Genomic DNA, 27,039 nt, shown 5'->3' on the forward strand with positions numbered 1-27,039 from the left:
CGGGTAAAAAAAATAAAAACGACTAACCATCTCGACTTCGCGCACGACAATAGACTTTATAGGCCTATTTCTTCATGACATCAATATTATGACATCGTTAATTGACACCAAAACACCGAAGTGCACCTTAGCATAAAGAATGTGGCATGAATCATGACTCAGCCACTAGATGGCGGTGTCATGCCACAATTGTACTGGAAGGGCCTAAACATTTACAGTCCTTTCCACACAACCTATTTGAACAAGGTGAGGTGGCTTTCTGCTCAAATGATTACGCCACATAATTAATTCACTTAATCAACATTAAGTCAACATGAAGTGGTGAGTTGATTGGTTAGTAAAGTCCTTAGCAACATCATGAACAACAATCTTGTGAGGCTGTCCACTGTAAGGCTATTATTATGACAATGATTAATGTGATAAAAATACTGTACTGTCACTGGCAGCTGGTCTATGATTACAGTTTATGTCCTCATAACCAAATATATATATATATTTTTTTTCATACTGCACATGAGCTACTTCAATGAATAGTTTGAGGAATAGTTATAACATATTCATTTATGTATTTAGAACGGCAGTAAAGAAGCAACAGAAGAGGGAAAAAAATGTGTTTGCTTATCTTATCTTTATCATTTTCTGCTTGCTAAAAAATAATGTCACTTTTCCTGCTTTTTCCACTACCGAATGTGGCATATTGAGGTTCGGTTGAGGCTGATAAGAGGCGACAGCAGCTTCTTCTGAGTCCCAGAGAATGTTCTGCTGAAGCGTCCCACTGCTTGGCTCCAGGAGGGCAACACAACCCCCCCCAGTTACTCAGCCAACCCACTATCATGCTAGCCTGAAGGCCACAAGGCCACAAGCCCAAAAACCAGTCAGTTTACAGCACTGTGTGATCTCCACAGGGAGGATTAAACATCATTACCTGTGGCGAGAATGAAGGATTTACTTCAGGTGGAAATTGTGTGTGTAAATTCAATAACCCAATTTCATGCAAATACATTAGGAGTTTGAAGACATGCCTTTATTATGTGGATGACAAAGCTACAGCCAATGAAACACAAGCTTGTTATACCACCTTGAGGAGCAGTTGTATTTGTGGTTTTCTGTGGCTGTAAGGGCAGGGTTACATCTGTCTTCTTAATGTGACAGCCTGCGTCATCTATGGGATTCATATACCTTTCAATGAGGCATCCATAGCCTACAGTTACAGCACATAATCATATACACACAGTACAGTGTGTCCATGCTTTCTCTTTAATTCTCACTTCCACACCTTTCCCACATCCCATTCTCTCACCCAGATGCGCACTGACTCTCTACCTCTGTCACATCACTTTGCTTCTCTCTCTCCTCCGCCCTCATCTGTCCTCCAGTGCTGGGAGCCATCACTGCCTATCTCTGCTCAGCTGCTGCTTACAGAAGTACAAATCCTTTGTCTTTCTCTGTCTGCTATACAGAGAGGGTCATGCCAAGCCTGGAAATACTTATTATCCATCCCCCAAAAAAACAACTACAGGGAAATGTCTGGATCATTGAGAATTCCGTTTATTTTGCCCTCACAGTAAGCATATTATCAACAGAATCACACTCATCCATCTTCACATGTAAGCTGGTATTATTGTGTGCTAATGTATAATTAACACATCTAATGACTACTGTGGCCCAGCTGAGCTCGATAAATTAAATATAAACACAAAGGTGGTCCTGTAAATGATGCCATATTATCAATCATGCAAGCTTTTAGATCAAACCCAGAATAAACAAATGGTGGCCATAGATGTCCACAAATATACCTGATGGTAACAATTAGCCCTCTTGAAATAAATCACTGCTTGCTATTGTGATCTCATTCACACCTGCATGGCCTACAGAGAGACGGTAACGAGGGCGCAAAGGAGAGGAAAAGGTGGGTGCAGCGTAACTAAAAATAGCCTGATGTGATGTGAGCAAGGGTCTCCCGTCGCGTGATGTGCTTGGCTTGCCTGCAGCCGTCTGTTGTGGTTCAGAGAGGGACAACACTATGGCCCCTGTCTGCAGGAGCTTAGCTGGGGGTGTTGTCCGTCTGTGTGCCCGTCTGGTTTCTACTCCCCCCACCGTCCACATTCACTGCAGTTCACTCACTCCCGCTGTGAGAGGAATCCTTAGTGATTTCTCTCGTCACTTTAATAATCTTTCTCTATGTCTTCTATTCCTGAATACTACATAATTAACATTTAGAATGATGCAGAGAGTCAGATCTGGTCAGATCTGGTTCCATTGGCCTCCCTTTATTGTGACAGTTCTCAGAGGTATACTCTCTGCTCCAGCGGCTCTCGTCTGTTCTGAGACTTATCTCATTCTCTCTTCCTCTCCTCTGTTCATGTAGTTAATAGGCAAATCATGTGCAGACAGCTTGGAGTTGCGTAGTCAACTTTTCTCATTTTGGCTTTCAATCGGCTTTTGTGCACGCCATACTAAAAAGGTACTGTACGGTTTGAGCAAAGTGGATCAAAATCGAGATTTTCAGAATAGAAATGCATGTAGGCTTACACATTTGTATGTAGTATAAGAACATAGCTTGATCAGTACCTCATGTTAAACCAACGGTAAACACACAAGCATACGGTCGTTTGATACAAATACAGCGTTACAATGTTCTTTCAATTATTCATGAAATTACTGTGCACAATTGAATTGAGAAACAACCATGCACACAAGAAGCTATTGAGATGATTGCAAGCACCCAAATTCAAACCAAACGTATGAACACTGTAAAAGTTAATTACATTATCTATCTTCATCTTGGCAGTGCATGAAGAATTCCCTTTGAATACAGCATGTAACAGTCTGATTAATCTGCCAGGCGGTTGGATGGTGTATTATTCAGGGCAGAAGCCTTCTGCCAGAAAGAAATTATTTGTGCAACATTACACTCTAAAGATTAGAGCACTGAGCCTTGCAAATTGCAGTCTTAAACTAACAACAAATGGGTGTGCATGTTAAATTAAAATTGCTGTTATTATAGTTTGTAAAGTTTCACATTACATGCATATGTGTGTATACTTTATACAGTATGCACCGGTGTGTGTAAAATTCCCTGTTAACATATTCAAAACATAACCCCATCAACCCCCTTGTCAGCGGTGTATGAAACCCCCATTCACCCAAATCAATGAGAGTCCATACCTGTAGTAGTAAAAATGATTCTTTAATATGGAACAAAATCAGAGCTCAGCTCCATAGTACCGCCCAGCCAACACACCCAATCACACAGATGGGCGGAGGTGGACGGGAAAATCAACCAGTAAGATCACAGTCCGCTCGGCCAAAAAAACAGGAGAGGCTAAAAAACATGGAACGCAAAACCAAAGTGCTGCTGGGCTTGACCTCAAGACGCCGCCAGTCCCTTCCCTCCTGACCCAGAATGTGCCCACAGAGACCGGCCTCTCTGCCCTCTCCCCGAGGGCTCTCCCACCCCCACCTCACCCCACCTAGCAGCCACTCTAAGGTGTAGGGCCTGGAGGTAACTGGAGACATATGGCTGTACACACACCTCAGTGGGACAGACTCGTGGCTCCCCAAAGCTGGCTGGTGGGCCAGTGACACAGTGTCCTCTCAGAGCCAATGGGGTCAGGGCGGGGGCGGTGTTGGAGGGGGCAGAGAGGTGTGTCTGCAGCTCCTCAGGTTAAGTGTGCGGTCTCAGGGATAGGGTGCACAGAGAGAGAGAGAGAGAGAGAGAGAGAGAGAGGGGCAGTGAACACACAAAAGGTTGTGTCCATTATTAGCATGGTTGCCATGGAGATGTCTGACTGTGGTTAAGTCTCTGTGCAGTTTCTCCCCCAGCATTCATGTTGTCCAAATGCCGCTATGTGTGTTTCTCTCATGGCTCATCAATGGAATGTATGAAGTCTTAAGTTAGTGAGAGTGAGGAGGCGCAGGAGGGTGGAGGAGTCGATGGAGCCAGCCCAGCAAGAACCCAAATCTAACCCTACTGTAACACAGACATCGACAGATAACTACACTGATATGTACAGAGCAACCAAGCAACACATTATTGGAATTCAGAGTAAGAAATTTGGTGTGGAGAGGACAGGTAATATTCCGTTCCAGGTGCACATTCCACTCTTACCGTATTTTGACATCGTCGGGCCAATAATTAAGGCTACTGTCAACACTTGTTACGAGTAGGCGTGCAAAGGGGGACGAGGAGTCTTGTACAGTATGCTTGTGCTCGTCCACTGTGTTTGGACTGCTATCAAAAGCGACCACTTGACTGATCTGAACGTGGCCACTTTGTGCTTCTGCACATAGCGCTGACAGCTGCCCTTCTTCTCCAGGGAGTGTGGTCAGGGGAGGAGATGGGAACATTAGGCAGGGCTGGGTCTAATGTCTCTACAGTACAGTACTGTATCTTCTGTCTCTCAGCACTAACACCAGGGAGATGAGCAGAGGGGCAGGGCACCAGGCTGGGGACCTGTCTGTTGTGGAGCTGTTAGTACAACTTCTTCCCAGTGTATAAGAAGCCCTGTGCTTAATCACTCTCTGCTCCACTGGTCTCCATAGAGAACGCAGCCTGGGACTCCTATGCTGTACAGACAGTACTGTATTGGGTGCATACATTTAGTGAGAGGAGGAGGAGGAGGAGGAGGAGGAGGAGGAAGAGGAGGAAGAGGGAATGAGAGCAGGAGCTGGTAACAGATGAGAGGGGTCCCAGGTTGATGAGGAAACATGGATTACTGAAGAATTAGTCCAACCATTGCAATATATCTGCTTGAACTGTTCAGTGGGAAGAACAAATTAACAATAAGACGGACTAAGTGGAAATCTATACTTGCTGGAGGATTAAAATGAGCAAGGGATAATAGAGGCAGCATGGACAGGAGGAGGAGGAGGAGGAGGAGGAGGAGGAGGAGGAGGGGGAGGAGGAGAGAGAGGGCATCTGTCAGCTTCAGCTTACATGGTCAACCCACACCTTAACACACACTGCATCACATGACACTACTACACTAGTGAAGAGGGGTCAGAGGGAGGTACAGAGAGCACTAGCACTACCATGGACAGACAGACACCTAACAGACAACTCCACAGGGTTCCATTCTGCGTTCCGATGCACTCTCCTGGATGCCAGAACCTCGCTGCGTCTCGTCAAGAAAAACAACAAACGAACAAACAAACAAAAGGAAGAAACAACAAACACCTTGGATGCCACCGGGTGATGAAAACAAAACCAAAAAGAAACCTAGAATATAAAAAGGGCCTGTGACACCAGAGTATACAGAAAGCATGTTCTCAATAACTGGCTTTTGAACGGATCTACTCCTTTTCTTTTAGACTACCAAGTATATACTATTAACCTTTACCAGGCAGCTAAAATCTATACAGTACTGTCATTTTTCATATATTTATAGATATTTATACACTATACAAAGTTGGCAAAAATACATAAATAAATACATTAAATTAGATTGTACACATCACAATTGTGTGTTAGTTAGAGCACTCTTTGTTGAGGAGGTGGGTGTAGGAGAGATTGAGAGAAAGGGGGAGAGGGGGGGGTTTACCTTTCACATCCCTGATGCTAGTGAACTAGATCCACAGACAAAGTCATGAACTACAGCAGAGCAACTGAAACCTTACGAACTGTAGTTCACATTTCTATTGTGATTCCTGATTACTCTCTGTAATCATTGGTAAAATATCTTTGTAAAGTTCTTCATAATATCATTCTAAAGCTAAATCAATTTGTTACACTGCCTATTCTATTCACTCCCGAAATCTTACAAAATCGAAAATTGCTTCAGTGTAATAATGCAATGAAATGAAGATTTAGTTCCAAATCAATTTGCACTTCATATTCTGGTATGAGTGATTTAGCGTACATATTATTAACCAGAGTGCCGAGAAGAATGAAAAATCACATCCACAGGGGTGTGCTTTTAGGGAAAATGCTAAATGACTTTCAGCCATCTCAGCCAATTTCAGCATATTCTCTGTAATCTGTGTGTGTGTGTATGTGTGTGTGTGTGTGTGTGTGTGTGTGTGTGTGTGTGTGTGTGTGTGTGTGCGCGTGCGTGCACGTGTTTACATGTGTATGTGTGTGTGTGTGTGCACGTGTTTACATGTGTATGTGTGTGTGTGTGTGTGTGTGTGTGTGTGTGTGTGTGTGTGTGTGTGTGTGTGTGTGTGTATGTGAGTACATGTGTGTGTACTGGCCTCCCTGGGCTCCCTCACAGGGATGAGATTACAGGGGGAGGCAGGGCTGTGTCCACTGGCTGTCCTGAAGCTACAGAGACTATCTGCTGTGTGGATCATGTCTGTGTCCTAGTCTTGCCCAGACGGCAGTGAAAGCAGTCTGACATTGATAAGCTCTCTCCTGCCTCACCAGCCCTGCCAGATACACAGGGCCCAAGCATATGGAAAACTGGGAGGGGAGTGTGCAGACACCTGCGGCTCAAATGACCGCACCATAGCACGGTGTACTTCTCCGGGGGCAGATTTGGTCTCAAAATAGCAAATAGACTGGTAAGCAAGCACTAGGATATGTTGGAACTGATGTCTGGAACCTCCGCTCTGGTGCCAGTGAGCATAGCAGGCACAAGGAAGGACACTGACTCAAGGTCTATGAATGACTAAGCCTTCTGTTGTGGGTGATCAACTTACCTATTTGGCCATTCCTTAGGGTAATCGATTCATTGGAGGGTTAGTCCATTCTGTCTGACAGTACTTATGGTGTGTGAAGGGAAGCATCATATTGGTGTCAATCTAGGGCCAATCCTCTCTAACACAATGGCATTACAGTAAATCCCCCAGCCTATGAGCTGAGAGGGTTGGTAGGGAGTGCCAAGCCGCTATGGCAGAGCGGATCGACATGAGAGGAGCACATACTGTATCCTCTTCCGACGTGGCCATGAGCACTACCCTGGGAGCTCTTCGTTATACGTCATAAAACTCAAGCGCTGTCCTGCACGCCAATTTCCACAGATTCATGTACTGTGTTGTCAACGTTGTCTGATTTATCTAACAAGCAAAAGATCAATTGTCATGCTCAGTTTGTAAGTGGTTTTTTTTACGGTGAATTGTGTCAGAGTTGCTACAGTAGGCCTGGGATGTGGTGGGTATCACTCCCTCCCTTTGTCTCTTTCACCCCAACCTCACTTCACATCCAACAAAAATACAGCAGACATCAAGAGCCCTTATTCAAGAAGGGCAGGTATAATCAGCTTGAGCATCATCAACACCATTGTTATCATGAATATTGTTGTTTTCTTCATCATTTCAAGTGACAAATGAAAACGCGGCATACAACAAATGTTCATAATTTTCACCAACAATATTTACAGAAAAAGTCTTAAAACAGAAAAAGGGTTTTCTTCTCGCATTTGTTAAAGAAATAAACCCAAACACAAGAACACCAAGCACACACATACATACACACAGACCAACAGTCAAATGTAAATGAAAAGTATTATTACTCATTATTGTTTTTCATATTAATTTCGTTGTCATTCAGAATAATGCTTACTTGAACCCTGATTGGGAGAAGTCACATTGGTTTTCCACCAGATGCTTAAAACAATTGAACGGGTGAGCGAGGGGAGGCGGAGTCTGGCTGGACAAGTCCAAACACTTTCACATCTTCTGTACTGACTGGCCACCACAGAAGATCCACTCTCACTTCAGGGTTAGCCTGCTTCACACCAAAATATCACCAAATAGTCAACTTTCAACATTTTACTGTACCTACATGACAAAGTGCCAACTACAGCAGGTCCATAAGAGGTTTGGGTTAAGTGCACATAACAAAGTGTCCTCTACAGCCACTGCGAGTTTCTTCAAATCTTCAAAGTACCTGTAATAATCCAATATTGCTTAAGCTATGGTAAACCAGGCACCTTTCCAATGCAGTGACGCATCAGCACTCAACTCGTGACAGCCATCTTGGTCAGGAGTGATGTAAAAAAAGAAATAAGACAGGAATTGAGGGACTGGGGGGTATGACAAGGACAGACAGCGGAGTCAAGCTAAGAACAATATTTTGTTAATCCTTTGGCAAACTGGCATGACCTCTTCTGCCAATAAAGCTCTCAGTTATTTAGACAGGGGAGAGAGACAGGGTAAACCATGGGGAGGGAATGGTCGTTGTGACAATGATGAAGTTGGGGGAGGGACCCATGAATAAACATGTCAGATGAGGAGTCCATGGGGAGGAACTGTCCCTCTCACTCACTATTTCCGTTTGTGCTAATAGAACATGGGGAGGTGTGTCGAATGTTAAGTGATATTACAAGATGTGTTAAAAAAAAAAATACGGTACAGGATGAAAATATGAAATGCAAGCTTGGTGCTTCAAAAACACAGGTAGCATACCATACTGTATCTTAGGTTATTTCTTTATTTTCAAACGATTCTTCGTGCTTTCTTGTGTCACTGATCTTGTCAAAGCAATAAAACCCTGCATTATTGCATGTACTCCTCCACTAACAACATATCACATCTCAGTGTGAAGTGAGAACAGTTTGATACCATTCCTCATTCCATTCCATGCATTACAATAAGCCCGTCCTCCAATTTCTACCTCCACCAGCCTCCACTGGAACAGAACCACACAATGTCTCATGTGACCTCTTCTGTATCCTGGCCTGTGCATCTTCACCTCAACACTGGCCACACCTTGGACAGAAGACACCATCTCAATAACACAACAACAACAACAACAACAACAACAACAACAATACACTGATACTGTACTGTATGTTCTGTAGGAGAACACTGAGCGAGGCCAGAGGTCTTCTCAGTTATGTTAATCAGGCAGCTGCCTGCTTTAACCACTGGAAGTGCCCTCAACTCCCTCCCTCCCTCCCTAGCCCACCAGAATTGCAGTCGCAGAGTGACTAATGTGAGTGTGCTCCTCTGCAGTATTATTTTTAGCTGAGATCACCTCCCCAAACAATGTGCCCCCAGGCCCACAGAGGGAGCCTGTGCTCCTCTCTGATAACTTAATGGGAGGGTAATGCTCTGTGACACCCCAGGCAGTGGCTGTCAAAACAAGGAGCCCTGTTCCAACGCTGGACAATTGTTCTGAAGGGTGCTGGAGTGGCTCAGCACATTACAGCATCCAGCCCAAGTCTAAGACGAGACCCACTGCTGCTGCCTCGCACGCGCACGGCCGCACGCTCCAACACTCTCTCTCTCACCCCCGCACGCCCACACCCACACACACACTAGGTACTGACCAGTGGAGGCAGAAATCGGAGGACGGGCTCATTGTAATGCAAGGAACGGAATAAGGAATCGTGTCAACAAACACCGTTTTGATACTATTCCTCATTCCTTCCCATGCATTACAATGAGTCTGTCCTCCGATTTCGACCTCCACCAGCCTCTCCTGGTCCTGCCTGCACTTTTGTATGGAAACATGGGTTTGTGTGTTTTCATACAATATGGGTTTTCTGTTCTCCTACAAATCACAGTCCTTGGTATCAACGAGAGTATACAGTGACCCAAATTAAAACATAAAACCCAAAGAGTCATGGGTCATGCGATGGGAGGCTTTGCCGCTCACTGTAGGATGTGGCAACAGCTTAAACAATGGTGTGCAGAGCAAGGTCTTCTGTGCGGCTCAGCTGATGAGCTCAAGAGACGGATCATAGAGAAAAACACATCCTTACCCCAGCTGACAAAAATGCTTCCACATATTTTTTTTAAACATAAAACATTGTTTACACAAATCATCACATTTGTGATTTTCCTGTCATCTTCTCTACCCTACCCTGAGAGACAACTAAACGCACATCTCCAACTTCAAAGAACAAGCCCTTCATCAGAGACCTCAGAAAATGATTCATGAATAATCTATTGTTGACAGCACTCAGACAATCCCAGTGAGAGCCATCTCTCAAGCACGAGCAGAATTTCCTGCATGTGGTATGTGTCTGTGAGGGCCTACACACACACACGCACACGCACACACACACACACACACACACCCACAGGCACACGCACACACACACACACACACACACACACACACACACACACATACACACACACACACACACACACACACACACACACACACACACACACACACACACACACAGCTTCCAGTCAGAACACTGCAGTGCCACTCTCATGCCCCGGGCATGGGGCATGGGTGACCTCAGATTCAGCTGCCACCTCGTTCCCAGTTAGTTGCCCTCAGCGGAACCATCTCAGACAAACAGCTGGCTGCCACATGAGTTGGCAGACCAGATGTTTACTTCTGCATCAGCCCCTTCAAATGTCATGTGTGTGGCGTTACATAATCTAAAGGGTATTCCATAGAGACAACAATTAGGATAGTTCTGCATCTAAACGTGGCCTTGTACAGAGACAAGGCTTTGGATGACTTACAGAACCCACGGTTGAAGGAGCAGGTGATCTGTGTGCTTGTGTCTGAAAATGACATAGTCATGGTGCTGTGTCATCATATCATTGTATCCAGGAAGCAGAAATGCCCAGCTGACTGCATATTGCGAACAAGCACAACAGCAGCGCCACTGCCAGGCCCTCGCTCCCAGTGCTCTCAGCGATACAAAGCAATGTCTGTGCCTTTGCTTTCACTGTCTTACAATAGCACATCTCTAGACATCCTAATGTCACATCTTGGCTTTTGCAATGACTCAGTCTTGGTGTTTTCTGCGCCAGAAAAGGACCCAGCCTCCAGCATAAACAGAGAGTCCCCTACTTTATGACATTCTATTTCAAAGCCATAAAGCATAGCCCTGTCTTTCTCTCTCACCGGGCAAGCGCCAGTCAATCACTGGCATCCTCACGACGACCACATAGCGACGTGGATCTGGCAGGAACTCCCGAGGAGCTCTGCAGGCACCGTCATGCGGTTGGCGGCCACGTTGCGTAACAGCGCCCGGCATCCCTACAATAGCACAGCACAGTCCCTCTGTCCTGTCTCGGCCTGACATTTCAGACAGCGCCATCCTGCCACCAGGAATCTATCCGCTCAGCCTTAATTTAACACACAGAGGGAGGAGAGAGGAGAGAGGGAGGAGCAGAGAGAGGAGGATGAGAGCCCTGCATCCCTCCTCACCCTCCTATCCCTCCATCTCCAACCCCCCCCAGCTGCCACAGACCAGACGTAGCCTCCCCCATCCTACTGCTCACCCTTTCAGACACTCCTCCCTTTATTGTCATCATTATTATCATCATCAGCATTATTATAGTTATTATCATCATTTAAATTGTTATTATTACATTTTTAAAAAGTGCAGATAAAACTCCCCGTGCCCTCGTTCGGAAGGAGGGGCGGAAAAGAAAGGAGGGGGCAGGGGAAACAATGGTAGTTAGAAGAGAGATACGAGCGGTAGATGAGAAAGAGAAAAGAGAAGAAGAAGATATCTACGGAGTTTGAACGGTGTGTCGCTTCTGTGAACACACACACTTAAACACAGCCATACACCACACACAGGTCAAGGCAGAGTTGGGGGGGAACTCAAGGATTCCTGCAGGAGCACACCCCCATCAGCAAAAGAAGACAACACAAGAGCACAGGGTGACACAAAGAACTGAAGCCCTGACACATACACAGCACGGCTCAAAGAAACTCTCCCTTTTTTGCGTCTTTTCTCATCTCTACGTTGGAAGAACATTTTTGATTGGTTTCTTCTGTTGTTGATTCTTTATGAAAAATGACATCATCGTTTTTTTTTTTTTATTATTTTTTGTTTTCATCTTCTTTTTTCTCTCTCCATGTCAGGGCTTTGGACTGGGAAAAACAGGAGCAATCCGTTTTGGAAGTTTATTGTGTTCCCTTCATCCCAGTTCAGTTCGTTCAGTTTGTTTTTTTTTGTTCTTTTTTATATGTCTACGTTTGTTGGAGCTACAGCACAGTACCCACAGCACACAGACGACAAGGGGTCCAGAAAAGGGGGATTCACTAATATTGTGCCAGAGAGAGAGAGAGAGAGAGAAAGAGAGAAATACAACAGAAGAGTGAGAGAGAGAGAAATAGAGAGGGAGAGAGACAACACCATCAAGTCTCAACAATTCCATCTCCTGTCCAGCTGTCTTCAAGTCATCACAAAAAAGATTGATTGCTTTCTACAACTTCAGCTGAACAACATTTAACCACTTTCCAAAGAAGAGAAAGAAGTTTAAAACGAGGGGGGGAAAGGATATAGTACAAGTGGAGAGACAGATGACAAGGACTGATCCAACAAATAAGGGGACAGGAGTGATGGAGTTAAAGATCAGGAACAGACAAAACAGCACGTCAGATCTCCACAGGCCAAGTGCATAAGGACAGACAGACATACAGACAGTCAGAAACAGGGGAACCATTGGCAAGGTGGGAGACATTGAAAAAAAAAAGACTGGGCCGAATGAGAAGAAAACTGAGGAAGAGAGAGGAGAGAGAGAAGGAGAGAGAGGACAGAGAGGCTCGAGAGGAGACAGAGTTTAAAGGTTAAGAGAGCGGATGGCTAATTGTACCCGTGTTTCGCAGCCTGGCAGCAAGTCAGTCTGGTGCATAAGGACGGGGGGTTGAAGGGAGGGGGGGGGGAATGTTGGAGACTGAGGGAGGGTGGGCGGGGTGATCAGGCCTTGAGGGCGTGCCATTGGGCCACATTAGTACGCGGCCGTCCCATCATGTCCTTCCAGTGCTTCACCTCTGCTGGCCCACTCTTCCATGATAGGTAGATCTGAGAGGGAAACAGAGAAGGGGGGGGGGGGGGGGGCAGGTGGTGAGAAAATAGGTTTTAGACTCAAAAGTTATCTCAGGAGGTGAGGTAGGACAGGAGGTGAGGCAGGAACTCTGTGTATATGTGTGTGTGTGTGTGTGTGTGTGTGTGTGTGTGTGTGTGTGTGTGTGTGTGTGTGTGCGTGCATGCATGTGTGTGCGTGCATGTGTGTGCGTGCATGTGTGAACGGCGTCGTACCTTGCCAATGACGTCGTTGCGGCTGAGCCTGTCCTTGTCCATGACGGTGATGATGATGGTGGTCTCTCGGAGCACGTGGGCGGGCACGTCGAAGGGGAAGGACTCGTTAAAGACGGGGTTCAGACAGCGCTTCATCGTCACCGTCTTCTTCTTCTCCACACGCTTGTCCTTGTGCATCAGCCACAGCTTCACGTAGGGGTCTGCCGTGAGGAGGAAGACAGGACAGATCACACGGGTTTGATCCCATTCCTCATTCCATTCCATGCATTACAACGAGCCCGGTTTCTCCCTCCACCAGCCTACTTCCACTGCTGCTCACATTACATGGTTCAATGTTGTCGTCATACTGAAGCAACCCTGTGCAGAGAATCTAGCTGGACCAAACAGTTGTAGCCTAAAGGCCTAAGATAATGTTAGCTATGCAGCAGCATGCACTCACAGAAGGTCACCGCACTGTTGGAACTGCCTGTGACTCGGACCTAGGGACCCAGACTGTAACCGTAACCTTCCACAGTGTGGACAGGACAAGAAACGCATGAGCAGACTTGCATACGATCGGGGGTGGGGGGTGGGGGGTGGGGGGAGGGGGGCAGGGGGGGGGGGGGTCTCAGAGAGGTGAGGGAGAGGGAGAGAGAGAGACGAGAGACAGAGCACACAAAGCCAGAATACCTGAGGTGCCCCCGATATCCATGGCTTTGAGATTGCGTGCTTTGATGATGTTCACAGTAATGGTGTTGGCCGTGGGATTATAACACAGGGACACCAGCAGATCCCCTCGTCTCCCCTGAGGAACACACACACAGCGTGAGTCACTTATTCTGCCTCCACACTTACACACACATCACCACCGGACCATTCGTCTCTTTTCGCTGCTTCAACACAATCGACGTTCAAATGGTAATTCACTACAATTTACTAATACTTCTACCCCCTGTGTATAAGGAGGAGGTTTCACATATTGCTCAATCTTTATGGACTCCAACTAAAAGATGCAAAAGGGAATATAAACACAGAATCCACTGTAACACTGTGCCAGTCAGATATCAGCGCTTAGCCAGCATGTCTCATTAAGGCAGTCCCTCTGGCCTTCCCTCCCACTGCCTCTCCTCTGTGTCCAGACCCAGCCTCCTGTCTTACAGCGCCATCCATGCAGGGCTTCAGCTCCTTCCAGAAGGTCTGGTTGTGGGCCAGGTCCACCTTGTTCATGGGGATGGACACCTCACCGATGGGGTCGTTCCGGCTGAACCGGTCGTAGTCCAGCACCTGGAGGTACAGAGTGCGCTCTCTCACCTTCTCAAAGGGGAACCCTGACAGAGGAGGAAGAGAGAGAGAGAGAGAGAGAGAGAGAGACACACACACACACACACACACACACACACACACAAAGAGGAAAGGGTATACAGAGAATACAGAACGAGTGAGAGATCCAGACATAAAACAGTGTGGAGGACCACCAACAACTTGGACACAAGTGTGCATGGATTTGAAATAGCATCACGTCTCCATTATACATTCACTTGTATTGGGGAAGACAATTGAAAACAGCACTGACCCTCGAATAGGAAGGTCTCGTTCCAGTGTGGGTTGAGGTTCTTCCTCTTGACCTTGGTCTCCAGCTTGTGCTTCTTGTCAGGCAGCAGGTAGAGTTTGACAAAGGGGTCAGAGGTGCCAGAGAAGTCCTTGGCTGGCAGCTCCTGGCCCTTCAGGATCTTGACGGTGAGAGTGGAGTCCTGGAAGCTGTAGCCCACGCTGAACTGGATCCTCCCCAGCTTCTCACTGATAGGCCCTTCACCATCATCATCCTCTGAGCCTGGAGACAGCTGCACGGTGGGAGCAGGGAGACCAGGGTTCAGATTCAGCTACACATACACATACACATACACATACACATACACATACACATACACATACACATACACACACACACGCACACACACACAAGCACACGCGCACACACACACACACACACACACACACACACACACACACACACATACACACACACACACGCACACACACACACACGCACATACATGCACATGCACACACACATACACACACGCACGCACGCACACACACACACACACACACACACACACGCACACACACACAGGGCGGAGGAGGAGGGGAGTGGGGGGGGGCAGATTGTTTGAGCTCTCGTTCTATCATGGGCATGTGGAGGATGCCCACTGTGAGAGACGCATTTGACATTAAGCAGACTGACAGAGTTTAATTTCCTCACTAATGTTCTTAAGAGGCAGGAGGCGCTCAGATTGCAGATAGACAGCTTTAGTCTACCCATTCTCTCTCTCAGCCACTCTCTGGCTGCTTTATCATTGTTGAGCCCTAAAAGGCTGCTATCTGATAGAAACAGCAGCGGACAGAGGAGAGAGAGAGAGAGAAAGTGAGAGAGAGAGAGAGAGAGAGAGAGAGAGAATGGGGCATGAGGCACAGCCCAAGGTTGACTTCCTGCACTTGCGGCTGTCATTATCCCTGCATTGTATTCTCCCCGTGGCTCCCCCTCCCTGTGGCTCCACCTTTCTTTCTCTCTTTTTATCTCTTTCCCTCTCTTCCTCTGTCAGGTTGGCAGGCATTGGAACGGATGGATGTGAGTAGGAGGAAACACAGCAGCAGGCCATCAGCCCACTTAGCTGTAGAGAGCAGCTCCTAAAACCAACCCATGCTCTAATGATGCTCCAAACAGACTGGCTGGACCAGGTATGTGCCTACGAACACACACTCTGAATCTGAGCATTATCTCTCTACGTATGTCGGCCTTCGTGGTAGAGGTCAAGCCTTTACACTTGAAAGTTTGAAGTTAACATGAAACAAATACGAAAAAGAGCCATTACCTTGACACCCGTGTGAATAAGAACCCATTGTTCTTGTCAGACAATGACATTTGAAACGATATTGTGTGTCTAACCCCCAAACCCCACTGGGCATGTCGCGTAAGTGGAACGTTTGTGTCCCGACACGGATAGGCTGGGAATGCTGCACCAGGCACATGACAGAAGCGTGTTGCCAGTCAAGCGGGAGACCAGGACTTGGGAAGGCAAAAATAGACTGGAGTCCTAAACTTGCGCTGCAGTGCCGTAAGCCACACGTGAGGCCGTGCTGCTCACAGAGCCGGTCTGGCATGTCTCATAGACAACAGTGGGAGCGACTCTGCTGAGGCTAGCAGAAGCTTATCTAAGGGAGACGCGACATGTCCAGTGTGGTCTGAGGGGAATTTTACACTAGGCTACTACGTTACAGTTATTGTTCACACAGAGTGATTCACCTTGGATGAGTCCAGCTCTGGCATGACTGATAATTGTCTGTGTGATTGTCTCTCGTGTGATTCTCTTATGTGTAACTGTGGGGCCTTTGAATCAACATGGCCTCCATGGGCATGATGACTCAGCAGTAGGCAGCGACCCCTAATGATGGAGGGTCACCTTCTTTACAGCTGGAGAGCCGCGGGGATGGATGAGAACACCACACACACACCGCGCACAAACACACACACATGCACACGTGTGCACGCGCACACACACACACACACACACACACACACATACACTCACACAAACACACACACATACACAAACACACACACACATACACACACACACACACATACACACACACATACACACACACACATACACACACACACACACACACACACACACACACACACATTGTGATTGTGGGAGTGATTAGAGTGGGGCTCGAGAGGTGTCTTACCATCACCATCTCACTAGTGAGGGAGTTGGCCAGGTCGGTCACAGAGGAGTGGCCGTCAGCATCCGGGGGATGGCCCTTGGGGCTGTTGACTGGCTTGTTGCCCCCGACTCTGTGGGGAAGAGAACAGGGTGACCAGGGGTGAAGCCAGGCAGGTGACCTGCTATTGCTGCAAGTCCAACCTCCGGAGACTGACAGTGTCCATGAGCCCAGCCCAGGCATGCTACCAGGCATGTTGAGTCTAAGCAAAGCCTGGAGGTCTGAAAACGGACACTTTACCTAGAGATCATGGACAGAGCCTATAAAGTCGGCCAAATTGAGAAAAGAAAAGTAGGGGTGACAGAATTTAGGGTAGTTTGACATTAGAGCTGTTAGATGTGTTAAGATGTGGTACATTCAGGGATAAGCAACCCAAATATCCACTGGCCAGAGCATCTAAAATGTCCCCTGGCAAAAAAGCAAGTTACCTCCAGCAAGGATTACCCAACAGCCTTGTTTAGTTGCTGAACGCAACAAACATTCCACTATCATACTATTGTAGATGAGCCTGGAATTCCTTTGGATTAACACAGACAAACAACAAACATGGCCCTATACACACAGACGAGACAGACATGTAAAGTCACATGTATAGAAACACACAGAGACACGTACTGCAACACGTACAGGGCCAGATGATGGAAGAACAAGCTAATTAGAGATGCAGAGGACTGGAGCTGAGATACTAGCTGTGTGTGTGTGTGTGTGTGTGTGTGTGTGTGTGTGTGTGTGTGTGTGTGTGTGTGTGTGTGTGTGTGTGTGTGTGTGTGTGTGTGTGTGTGTGTGTGTGTGTGTGTGTGTGTGTGCATGTGTGTGTGTTCATGTTGATGTGAAGAAGTGATGGTGCAAGGATGTCCCGTGTCAGAGCTAGGTTCAAACTACCCTTGAGGCAGATCTAGCAGATGGAGCACTTAAGCAGCTGCTTCTGCACTTGAAAATAGTTTAAAATATATTGAAATAGATTAGAATGGGGGCAAACATTCTGGGACAAAAAAAACGTTTCCGGATACCAAAAAAAATCACTAAACAAAAGCCAGAAAATAAAAATAGAGAACAAATTCAAAAGGTCAAACAGAGAAGACAGGAGAGGAGAGTGAGGGAAAAGAAAGATAAGATAAAGAGAGAGAGAGAGAGAGAGTGAGGGAGAGGGAGAGAGAGAGAGAGAGAGAAGGAGCCAGCAAGAAGGCTCAGCGTATGTCATGTTACACGGGACACACAGCACTCCATACAGTAGTAGACTGGTCAAGGCACATTGAGAGGTAAGACACTGATAGACTGTTAGACCGCAACAAAATGAAGTGTAACAGAAAAAGGACACGTACGATATAAAGTGGTACATGTAAAGTAGAACAGAGAAGAGAGAGAGAGAGAGGTGTGTGAGGGTGGAGGACAGAGGACGCAGATCTTATTGAGTGCAAACACAATGGGGGGAGAGGTACACAGAAATGATAAAGGCTGCAGAGGAGACAGAGGGTCAAAGAGAGAGAAAGTAATAGAGAGTGAGCACGAGTTGAACATTCATCTGTACAGTATTAGAAGAGAGGCAGTATTAATAGCATGAACAAAGTGAGGTTACAGAACCAAACAAAACCAAGAGTGAGAGATCAACAAACACCAGCACACTTTAGAAAGAAACGGAGCTGCAAGAAAGGAGAGGGGGAAAAGGAAAGCCTGGAAACACAAGAAAGGCTTAGTTTTGTCAGTCTGATAAGTGAAAGAATAAAGACAAAATAAAGAAGTATGCACATACAGTATATTGAACATGAGACAGAGGGCAGAATATGCTTAAAAAAAAAAAAGGGAGAAGAAAGAGCAAAAAAGAGAGAATCGAGAGAAAAACTAAAAGAATACATAGAATACAATTTGTCACCAGAAAAGAAGAAGTAAAAAAGAGCAAAAACAAGTGCTCTTCAGGTTGACAGCAGAAAAGAAAAGATAGGGCAGATACAAACAGAGAGAGAGAGAGAGAGAGAGAGAGAGAGAGAGAGAGAGAGAGAGAGAGAGAGAGAGGGAACAAGAGAGAAAGAGAGTGAAAGAGAGAGAGGGTGAGAGGGAACGAGAGAGAGGGAATGAGAGAGAGAGTGAAGGAACAAGAAAGAGAGAGAGAGAGGGGGGGGGGGGGCGAGAGAGGTACCATACAGTACACAAACAAAATATCATACAAGACACAAAAAGAGGAGAGGGGAATAGTAAGTGAAAATGAACCTCACATTTAGAGTGTTACAGACGCGGGAGGAGTTAGTGATGGAATGATACAAACTGTGTACCAACTGCCGGGTGCTTTATTCTCTCACACCTGCTTGTATGAAATACTCACACCTGATTTGTCCACCCATTCAGTGTAGCACTCTAAAGGTGTGGCTTGGGGACACAGGGCCAAACACAGACCTGGCATTGTGCATATACCATATATGCAAGTCTTTGTCACTCAGAGAGAGTGAAGGCAATGCCTTAGACAGGCAGAACACAAGAAGCCCATAGACTGTCTGTCTGTCTGGCCAGCATTCTCTGTCTAATCTAAATGCTGAGAATGTTTGTTTGAGGGGACATTGTGTTGTGTTTTAAAAGATTGGAAATTTGTGTAAAAATTGGCGCGTTGGAAAAAACTTGACAATTGATGTTGGAAAAGACTGATAATGTGTACTAATTTGCAGAAGACACAGACAGACCCAGATAAAGAAATACTGACATACAGTACAGTCTAGACAGACAGAAAAAGCAAGCAAAGCAAGACAGGCGGACAGACAATCACTTTGACCAGCGAGGGAACCAAAGAGAGAGAGAGAGGGGAGGAGGGATGTTAACCACTTTATAGGGACAAAGGGGCCAATTGGTGTTCGTCATATTAGTTTCAAAGGGAGGTAGATAAGACCCATACACTAAACTGCAGGCGGAGAGATTGAAAGGAGAGGGACAAATCCCAACAGAGTCTGTACACCTCATGTATGAGGGTCAATTCAAAGAAGATCTTCAGCACGGAGAAGGGCCAAAATCTAGCAGGCACCTCCCTCCTCCTCCTCGCTATCGATGGAGAGTGAGAATCTTCAATTATTCATTCTCCTTCATGCTTCATTCAGGGGCACAGTTGCATTCTCAGGTAAGAGCTAGTGCATCCAGGGGAATGGCCTTTCTACCAGCCCTGCTCCACAACACCTGACTGACTGACTGACTGACTGACTGACTGACTGACTGACTTACTGACTGACTGACTGAGGCTGGAGCTCGACACTGGGATAAGAAGGAATTTGTAAACGATGCACTGTCTAAAATGTATTTTGTTGGACCAACCAATTACATTCCCCCAAAAAACAATAATATGTGTCCTAGTATGTCCATTTTGTATCAATTGCGCTTCAAAATCATTAAATTTTATTATAACTGATTACACAATGGTATCACGCTACTGGTATTACCTTTATAACTGATGTCATTCATGTCAATGCTGTCTTATCATTGACCATTTGGGAGTTGATACCAAGAGACGTTGTGTGGCCTGCAGTTTTCTATGGTAGCCAGTGGGAGGCAGAATGGACTAAACTTCTGATAGAGTGATCAGCTTCTCCCACAGCTCCAGCATTGAAAGTGGGCTGTTGGCATAGCAACGGCTCTAGAAACATAGACCATAGATATGGGGGTTTGGGGAGGAGGGGTAGGGGAAGGGGTAGGGGGGGGTGTGTCGGGAGAGGAGGGAGTTGGTGAGGGCAGCAAACAGGCAACACATTGAGAACAAAGCAGATAAGGTACAGTAGGATATATGACAGGTACGGGTGAGAGCCTCGTAGAGACACACACACACATTCACAGGGACAGACATACGGAGGCAGGCAGGGCCACTTTGGGTTTCACCGTGACCTGTGATACTATCCTTTTGTGTTACCTGACCGAGGGCCAGCGGCTGGAAGAAGGGCAAGGGGGGAAAAAGACACTCCACCTCTAGGCTGGAGAGAGACGCGAGAAAGACAGCCATCCCTCCCCGTTTTCAGAGACCCCACCCCAAAGCAAACACACACACACACACACACACACACACACACACACACACACACACACACACACACATACACACACATACACACACACACAGATGCACGCATGCATGTAGACACAGACACACACACACACACACACACACACACACACACACACACACAATCCCCTAACCCCACCTACAAATACTGTATGTATCCCAATGCCCACTCTCATCCCATGCTAGATCCACCATTCATTAGCCTTGAAGCAGACTGCAGAGTGAAGCAGAGAGGAGGAGAAAGTATTCAAACAATGTGCTGCTTACATAACAAGCTCTCCTCTGAAAATGAGTGCGCATTCACAGTGTAGTGAGACAGTCATCTCTGGCCCTGGACTGCACACATACAAACCAAAGCCTGTGACTTCCAAATACGGATGTGTTCACTGATAACTCATTATTTCACTCTGTGACAGCGTGGACGTGCCAAGAATCCAACTCCAGATCCATCTCCTAAAATCCTAGTTTTGGAAGCAAGTAACCAAGACATTACCGTAGCTCAGTTTCATTCAGAGTGATCTCAACTCTAAAAATCTAAAAGTAATACCATTGTATAAATCACTGTCTCACTTTCGTCCATGTTTGAGCTGCAGTTAAGTGTAACAGTTCAGTAACAGGCCTTCTGCTCTCTCATTTTATCAAGTGCCAATCCTCATAGCGGTCTGGGATTTTCCATTCTTTTCCAAAAGCTCATTTTAACCAAATTAACCACGTTCCAGGGGTATTCTGCCAACACATAATCATCAAAACATCTTTAAAGACCATTAAATCTGCCACCACAAATCATCCAAACATGTTAAATATCCATTAAAGCGGAGGATGTTTACCACAGAGGTGGAGGACTGCGGCAGATGTAACACCTGTTCTGAAGCGGGATGCGTGGGTACCAGGTTAAAGCAGCTAATAGCCTGCGCTATTCCTTTGAGTACCTGGACTGTATGAGCATGTGACCTTTCATACATGCTATCTAAAGTGACTCTTTCAGCCTCTCCAAATACAGTGCTGCTATAGGGGGTCCCTATTATATACCACTCTCTCTCTCGGATAGATAGACTTCTACCCTCTCCTTCTCCCCCCGTGTGGATGTGTACTCTCTTCCCTCTCTCTTAGTATTCTCTCCTTCTCCCCCCTCCTCTTAGCCTGTGGATGAGTGCACTAACAACCCCCCCCCCCTCCTTCTAGCATGTGGATGAGTGTGCTCTCCGCCCCCCTCACCTCCCCTTTAGCATGTGCATGAGTGTAGAGGCCACTGGGAGCCTTAGCCCCAGGGACAGGGCTTAGAGAGAAGCCCTCTGGACTCCAATGATTAGTCAGGCCCATAAAGCCCATGTCACATGGGGGTTGGGGTAGGGGGGGTTGGGGGGGGGGGAGTGTAACATCAGACTACCAGAGCAAAGATAAATCTTTTTACATGCACAAAAATAAACACAAAACATGCTCACAAACATAACAAGAACAGGGACTCCAATGGAAACTTGCACCTCATTTAACAATCTTTCATAAAAAAACACAGCTATTCCCTAAGGCCTTATTCAGAGTGAGCATGTATGTATGCCAAGATGTCATCTAATCTTGTTTGTCATTCTGGCCTAACATCAAGCCATACTGTGCTCTGTCCCTCTTCGGACACACAAAACATTAACTCATCCATCCCTCACATACAGTACTGTATGACCACAAATAGAAAAACATCATTGTAAGTTATAAACACTTTCATATGTGTTTTAGTCAAGCAATGGGATTACCGCATGATTCATGTAACAATATCATAGAACTCACTTGGCAATTAGGATATGGTTATAAGGCTATTCTCCATTTCCAAGGCAAATCAAACGCACGTTATCTATTCTAATTGAAACCCCTTTGCATTTTGAACACTCCCACTGCCTAACTATGAAGAACGACATCAGTAACAGGGTTAAATAATTCAACGACCACAGGCGAGTGTATCAAATGTAAAACGTGCCAGGAGGATATATATCCTCCCACTTCAACTGAACCTCCCTCCTCATTGGTCCACAGTGTTGCTGCTCATTCCAAATAGATGAAGGAGAGAGAGAGAGAGAGAGAGAGAGAGAGAGAGAGAGAGAGAGAGAAAGAGAGAGACCTAGAGATGAAATGCTCTCTGGGATTGTGGATTCCATTTCCAGAAGTAAAGGGGAAGGAGGAGGGTCCTACAGTGTACATTTAACGAATCCCAGTAAAGATAATCTATGGGCAGAACCCACTGAGGCCATAACAAGCCACTCTCTAGTACCCTAATGAAGCTCTCTTGGACACGCAACCTGTGGCTGCCCCCTATGTAAACATTGCACTATGAGTCTATGAAGTAATACACATTGCTCTTATTGCTGAACGCAATCAATCCAATCATTCGTCAACATTGGCCTAACCTCCACATTTCTCGCTGTCACCCCTGTGATGGAGTCTCAGTACAAAAACATCAGTTGTGAAGCGCTACCAACCCTCCCTGTCCTGACCCCTCATCGTCAAGAGGTGTGCCCGGTGCCCACCGCTGTTTCTGCTCCACCACCGCCCACCGTGGCCCACAAGGTCAATGGCAGTCGATGACAATCTGTGGCACCACTCCTCTTTCTTTCTCAGGGCATGTTTGCCCGCCGGTGCCCTGGCGATGGGGATAATTGTGTGTTTGTTTGGCCTGCCTTCAATTACGACTGAGCAATAATGAAGCAATATGCACCGCTGAAGGCTAAAATGGGAGCGATCTAGCTAGCTAACTCTTGCCTCTCTCCCACGGCTGCTGGCAGCACCAGTTCAAAACTGTCTCCTATGCCAAGGTTCTTTGTCTAATTGTAGCGAGGTGGCCTGGGATATTTCTGTACTGCAGGAGACCTTGGGCAAATGTGGGACATCATCAGTCAGTTCATTGTTCATCACTATTCATTGTGCATAGGCAAATGTACCGCCATAAATAAACATGAATAGGTATTTCATGGCGATTATGAAAGACTTCTTTGATAATAGGATCAGAGAAACCCATCCTATAGTACCAACATCAATCTGTGATATACAGCACAGCAACTCATCTCCTGGAATCTAACTAGCGAGGAATCGCTGGGGTGACTTATCTCATTTTCATAATCAAATGTAGACCATAGCATACAGCAGGAAGGCTGGTGAAGATAGAAATTGGAGGATGGGCTCATTGTAATGTATGGAACGAAATGAGGACTAGTATCAAACCACACCTTTGATACCATTCCTCATTCCAATCCATGCATTACAATGAGCCCGTCCTCAGATTTCTATCTCCATGAGCCTCCACTGGCATACAGGCCATAAAAGGTACACTCTGTCATAGCTCAACATCCCACAGCAGCAGTGAGAGAGTGGAAGGCATGGAGATGACTGATGGGGAGATTTGACGGGAATGGTTGACAGATGTGTGCCGGACGATGAGGAGGAATGGGGAGAGATAAGAGAGTGACTGTCTCCTGGTGGAAAGAGGCATCTCTATCAGAGCACCGTTTAGAATAAGCAGTAGCAAGGATGTGATGAAATCATGGCCAGACATCTGTCAAGTCAGCAGTGAGCCAAGAGGGGGATGAAATACTCCCAGCCGGCTTACACGTGCATTTTTAATACACTCAAGGCGTACAATTTATACATCAGCCACTAAATTTAGTATCCAATTACAGCATGGCTAAATCATTCATTAAACATTTAAATTTGTAATTTGTCGTGAAGCAACACGCAAACAATAAATGACTCAAGCGGGATTAGTTTACAGCCCAGGAGTTCGATAGACAAGAGGTCACCGAGTAGACCAAGACAATCAAAGCTCTCATTATTAAAGTTTAATTTCATAATTTTATTTTTCAGTTTCTGGTTTTCATGAGGCCTCTTTTTACATTGATTCTTCTGACACTCCTTAAGATAGCAGTCTGTTCAACTTTGTGTGAAGAATCAAACAGACTTCAGGTTAATCTGGAAAATACCACCATGTTCTCAGCCACTTTTAATCGGTGTGACTCAGTCATCGCCACGTGTTAGAGTCAGCCAGAACCAGGTTATTTTGTGCACTGTATCATTTGTTGATTGCATACCCCTCTTAAGAAGGCGCCTTGGCGAATGCTTTGCAAATGTTAAGAAGCCAAATGTCATGAATGCGACAAGTGCTGGAAAATTCTACAGCTAAAACTAATCCTGAATAATAATAGATATTAGTGTGTGAGTCACAGAAATGTAACTCCAAAGGTTCATGTACATAGAAAGAAAAAATGCCTGGTAAAGGAAGGATGCAGTGCTTCTTTGTTGGTCTTTTCAGTCCGTTGACTGTACAAAATGGCCAGAGGATAGTAGGGGGCAGGAGGCAAAAACGAAGCAGGCGAACCGAGAGACAAATAGCTCTCAGTTGTTGACGTAGCACGGCTCAGAAGCAAGAGATACTGTATGTCTGTGATGAATGAAAGCGGTTGTTAGTTCCCGAAGGACCATCGACTCTGTGCAGACACAACTGACTGCGTTTCGGGATTGTCTTTGATTAAACCTTAAGGTTTGACATATATCCAGGGGGAGAGGATTCACATGGCTTCTCAGAGACCAAACATTACAGGTTCATGGCAGCTCAGGGAAGAGAAAACTAAACCAAGATCTTAGGAGGTCCATGTTAGATAGTATGTGTCAGACTTGTGCTATATTGCTGTATGTAAAATAATTGGTACTGTATGACGTGGAAATCTCCATTTGTGACCCTCACCCCACTTTTTTTTTGTTCTTTTAAGGTGTGTCATAACATTAGTAGTCTTCGATTGGTCACAGAATCAAGTGGGGTTGAAATGGCCTAATTGGACTACAGGGGAAATCATGTGTCACAGCAGCCCAGAGCTGGGCCAAATACATAAACACATTCTGACTACGGTGAAACACTGGTGCCATAAGTCAACCGCACCATTTTGAGTCTGAAATAATAAAAAAAAAAAACAAGAACACCATGGTGGTATACGCCATTGCCAGCTTCTCTCTTTTGTACAAGTGGGATACAATAGTTACTTGTTAGCCCTTGAGAGTGAAACACATATGGCCCAAAATTACAAAAATGACTGAAATACATTTTTTTCGGGTGGGGAGATAGATCAAAGTCTGCCAACACTTCGATGTCAATATCTGTGGAAATATTTGGACCGCTTTGGTTTGTGAGGTGGCTGCCGAGGAAAGGCTTATTTTTAGCTGCATGTTTACGTAAGTGGCTAGCATGTTCCTGTATAATGAGGACTCTCTCAGGGTCCTCTCTGCTGAGCTGCAGAGACAGCTCTCTTTGAGCGGCAGAGGGGGATTTGAAGGAAGCTAATGAGCGAGAGAGAAAACGAGCGAAGAACACAGGAATAGAGAGGGACTGAAACATGAAAAATAAAAAATAAATAAAAAAGAAGGAAAATACAAAGGAAATAGGATAAATACCATTGGGGAGGGGAGAGGAAAGTCATTGGAAGGCTAAAGACCAAAATAAAAAATAATTGAGATTGAGAATGATAATGCGAGAGGAGAAAGCGGAGGGAGGGTGTGAGATCATTAGCATGATAGGTAGAGAGTACGTTGGCCGCAGGCATGAGAACATAGAGTTTTATGTGATTGGCCGGTTCCATATGCCAAGAAACAGCCAACGTACGGCGCTGGAGTGGCAGAGACGTTGTGGGTGACAGTCTCACAAGAGTGATTAAGGGGCTCATTACAGCTTTACAACAAACACCAAGATTACATTATCCCTTCACAACTCATTTGACTACTACCAGATTATAGGTCTTTCTCCATCACCATGGCAGCCTCTTGTATCATCGTCCTGTTGTCTCCCCCAGAGTGACAGCCCAGCCTAAAGAAGGATATCAAGCCTTCCAAACTAGTTCTATGTATAATACTGGACAGTGATAACCAACATTTTCAGCACTACACGTCTGTATGATGACTCATCACTAGAAATGACCTGTCATCTCTCAACTAACTACAATCCTAAACCTATCCTTGTTTGTCTTTCTCACCCAAAACAAGGACTCCCATCCTGTTCTTCCCACCCCAATTCTCTCACACACACACACATCTCTCTCACACTGTGACCGGTACCTCTTCTCAGGAGGGGGTTCCTGATTGGCTGTCGCTGCCTCCTGCAGGTCAGGGATATTGGCAAAGTCGTCTTGCTCAGCCAAACCAATGGCCAAAGACAGAACCACCATCTTCCCCTCGCTGGCTCACCAACACAGACAAACACAGAGAGAGAGAGAGAGAGAGAGAGAGAGAGAGAGAGAGAGAGAGAGAAGAGAGAAGAGAGAAGAAGAGAGAAGGGCACAGGGTAGAGAGACAAAGAAAATAAAGGGA

The 27,039-nt window shown here is 45.9% G+C and overlaps 1 protein-coding gene across 1 annotated transcript in view; it reads right to left on the reverse strand.

The window, feature by feature from the left end:
* Positions 1-12,554: 12,554 nt before the first annotated feature.
* syt7a (synaptotagmin VIIa) overlaps positions 12,555-27,039 on the reverse strand; it is a gene marked incomplete at its 5' end in the record, with an annotated part of 61,410 nt that continues 46,925 nt past the window's right edge. Inside the window, 7 exons of the mRNA XM_083666031.1 lie at positions 12,555-12,677; positions 12,915-13,114; positions 13,584-13,698; positions 14,052-14,221; positions 14,467-14,734; positions 16,647-16,755; positions 26,788-26,907. Of these exons, the coding sequence (XP_083522157.1) occupies positions 12,573-12,677; positions 12,915-13,114; positions 13,584-13,698; positions 14,052-14,221; positions 14,467-14,734; positions 16,647-16,755; positions 26,788-26,907 (1,087 nt within the window). The 3' untranslated portion in view covers positions 12,555-12,572. The remainder of the gene's footprint in view (positions 12,678-12,914; positions 13,115-13,583; positions 13,699-14,051; positions 14,222-14,466; positions 14,735-16,646; positions 16,756-26,787; positions 26,908-27,039) is intronic.

Source organism: Argentina silus, assembly GCF_951799395.1.
Source record: "Argentina silus genome assembly, chromosome: 3".
NCBI lineage: Eukaryota > Metazoa > Chordata > Actinopteri > Argentiniformes > Argentinidae > Argentina > Argentina silus.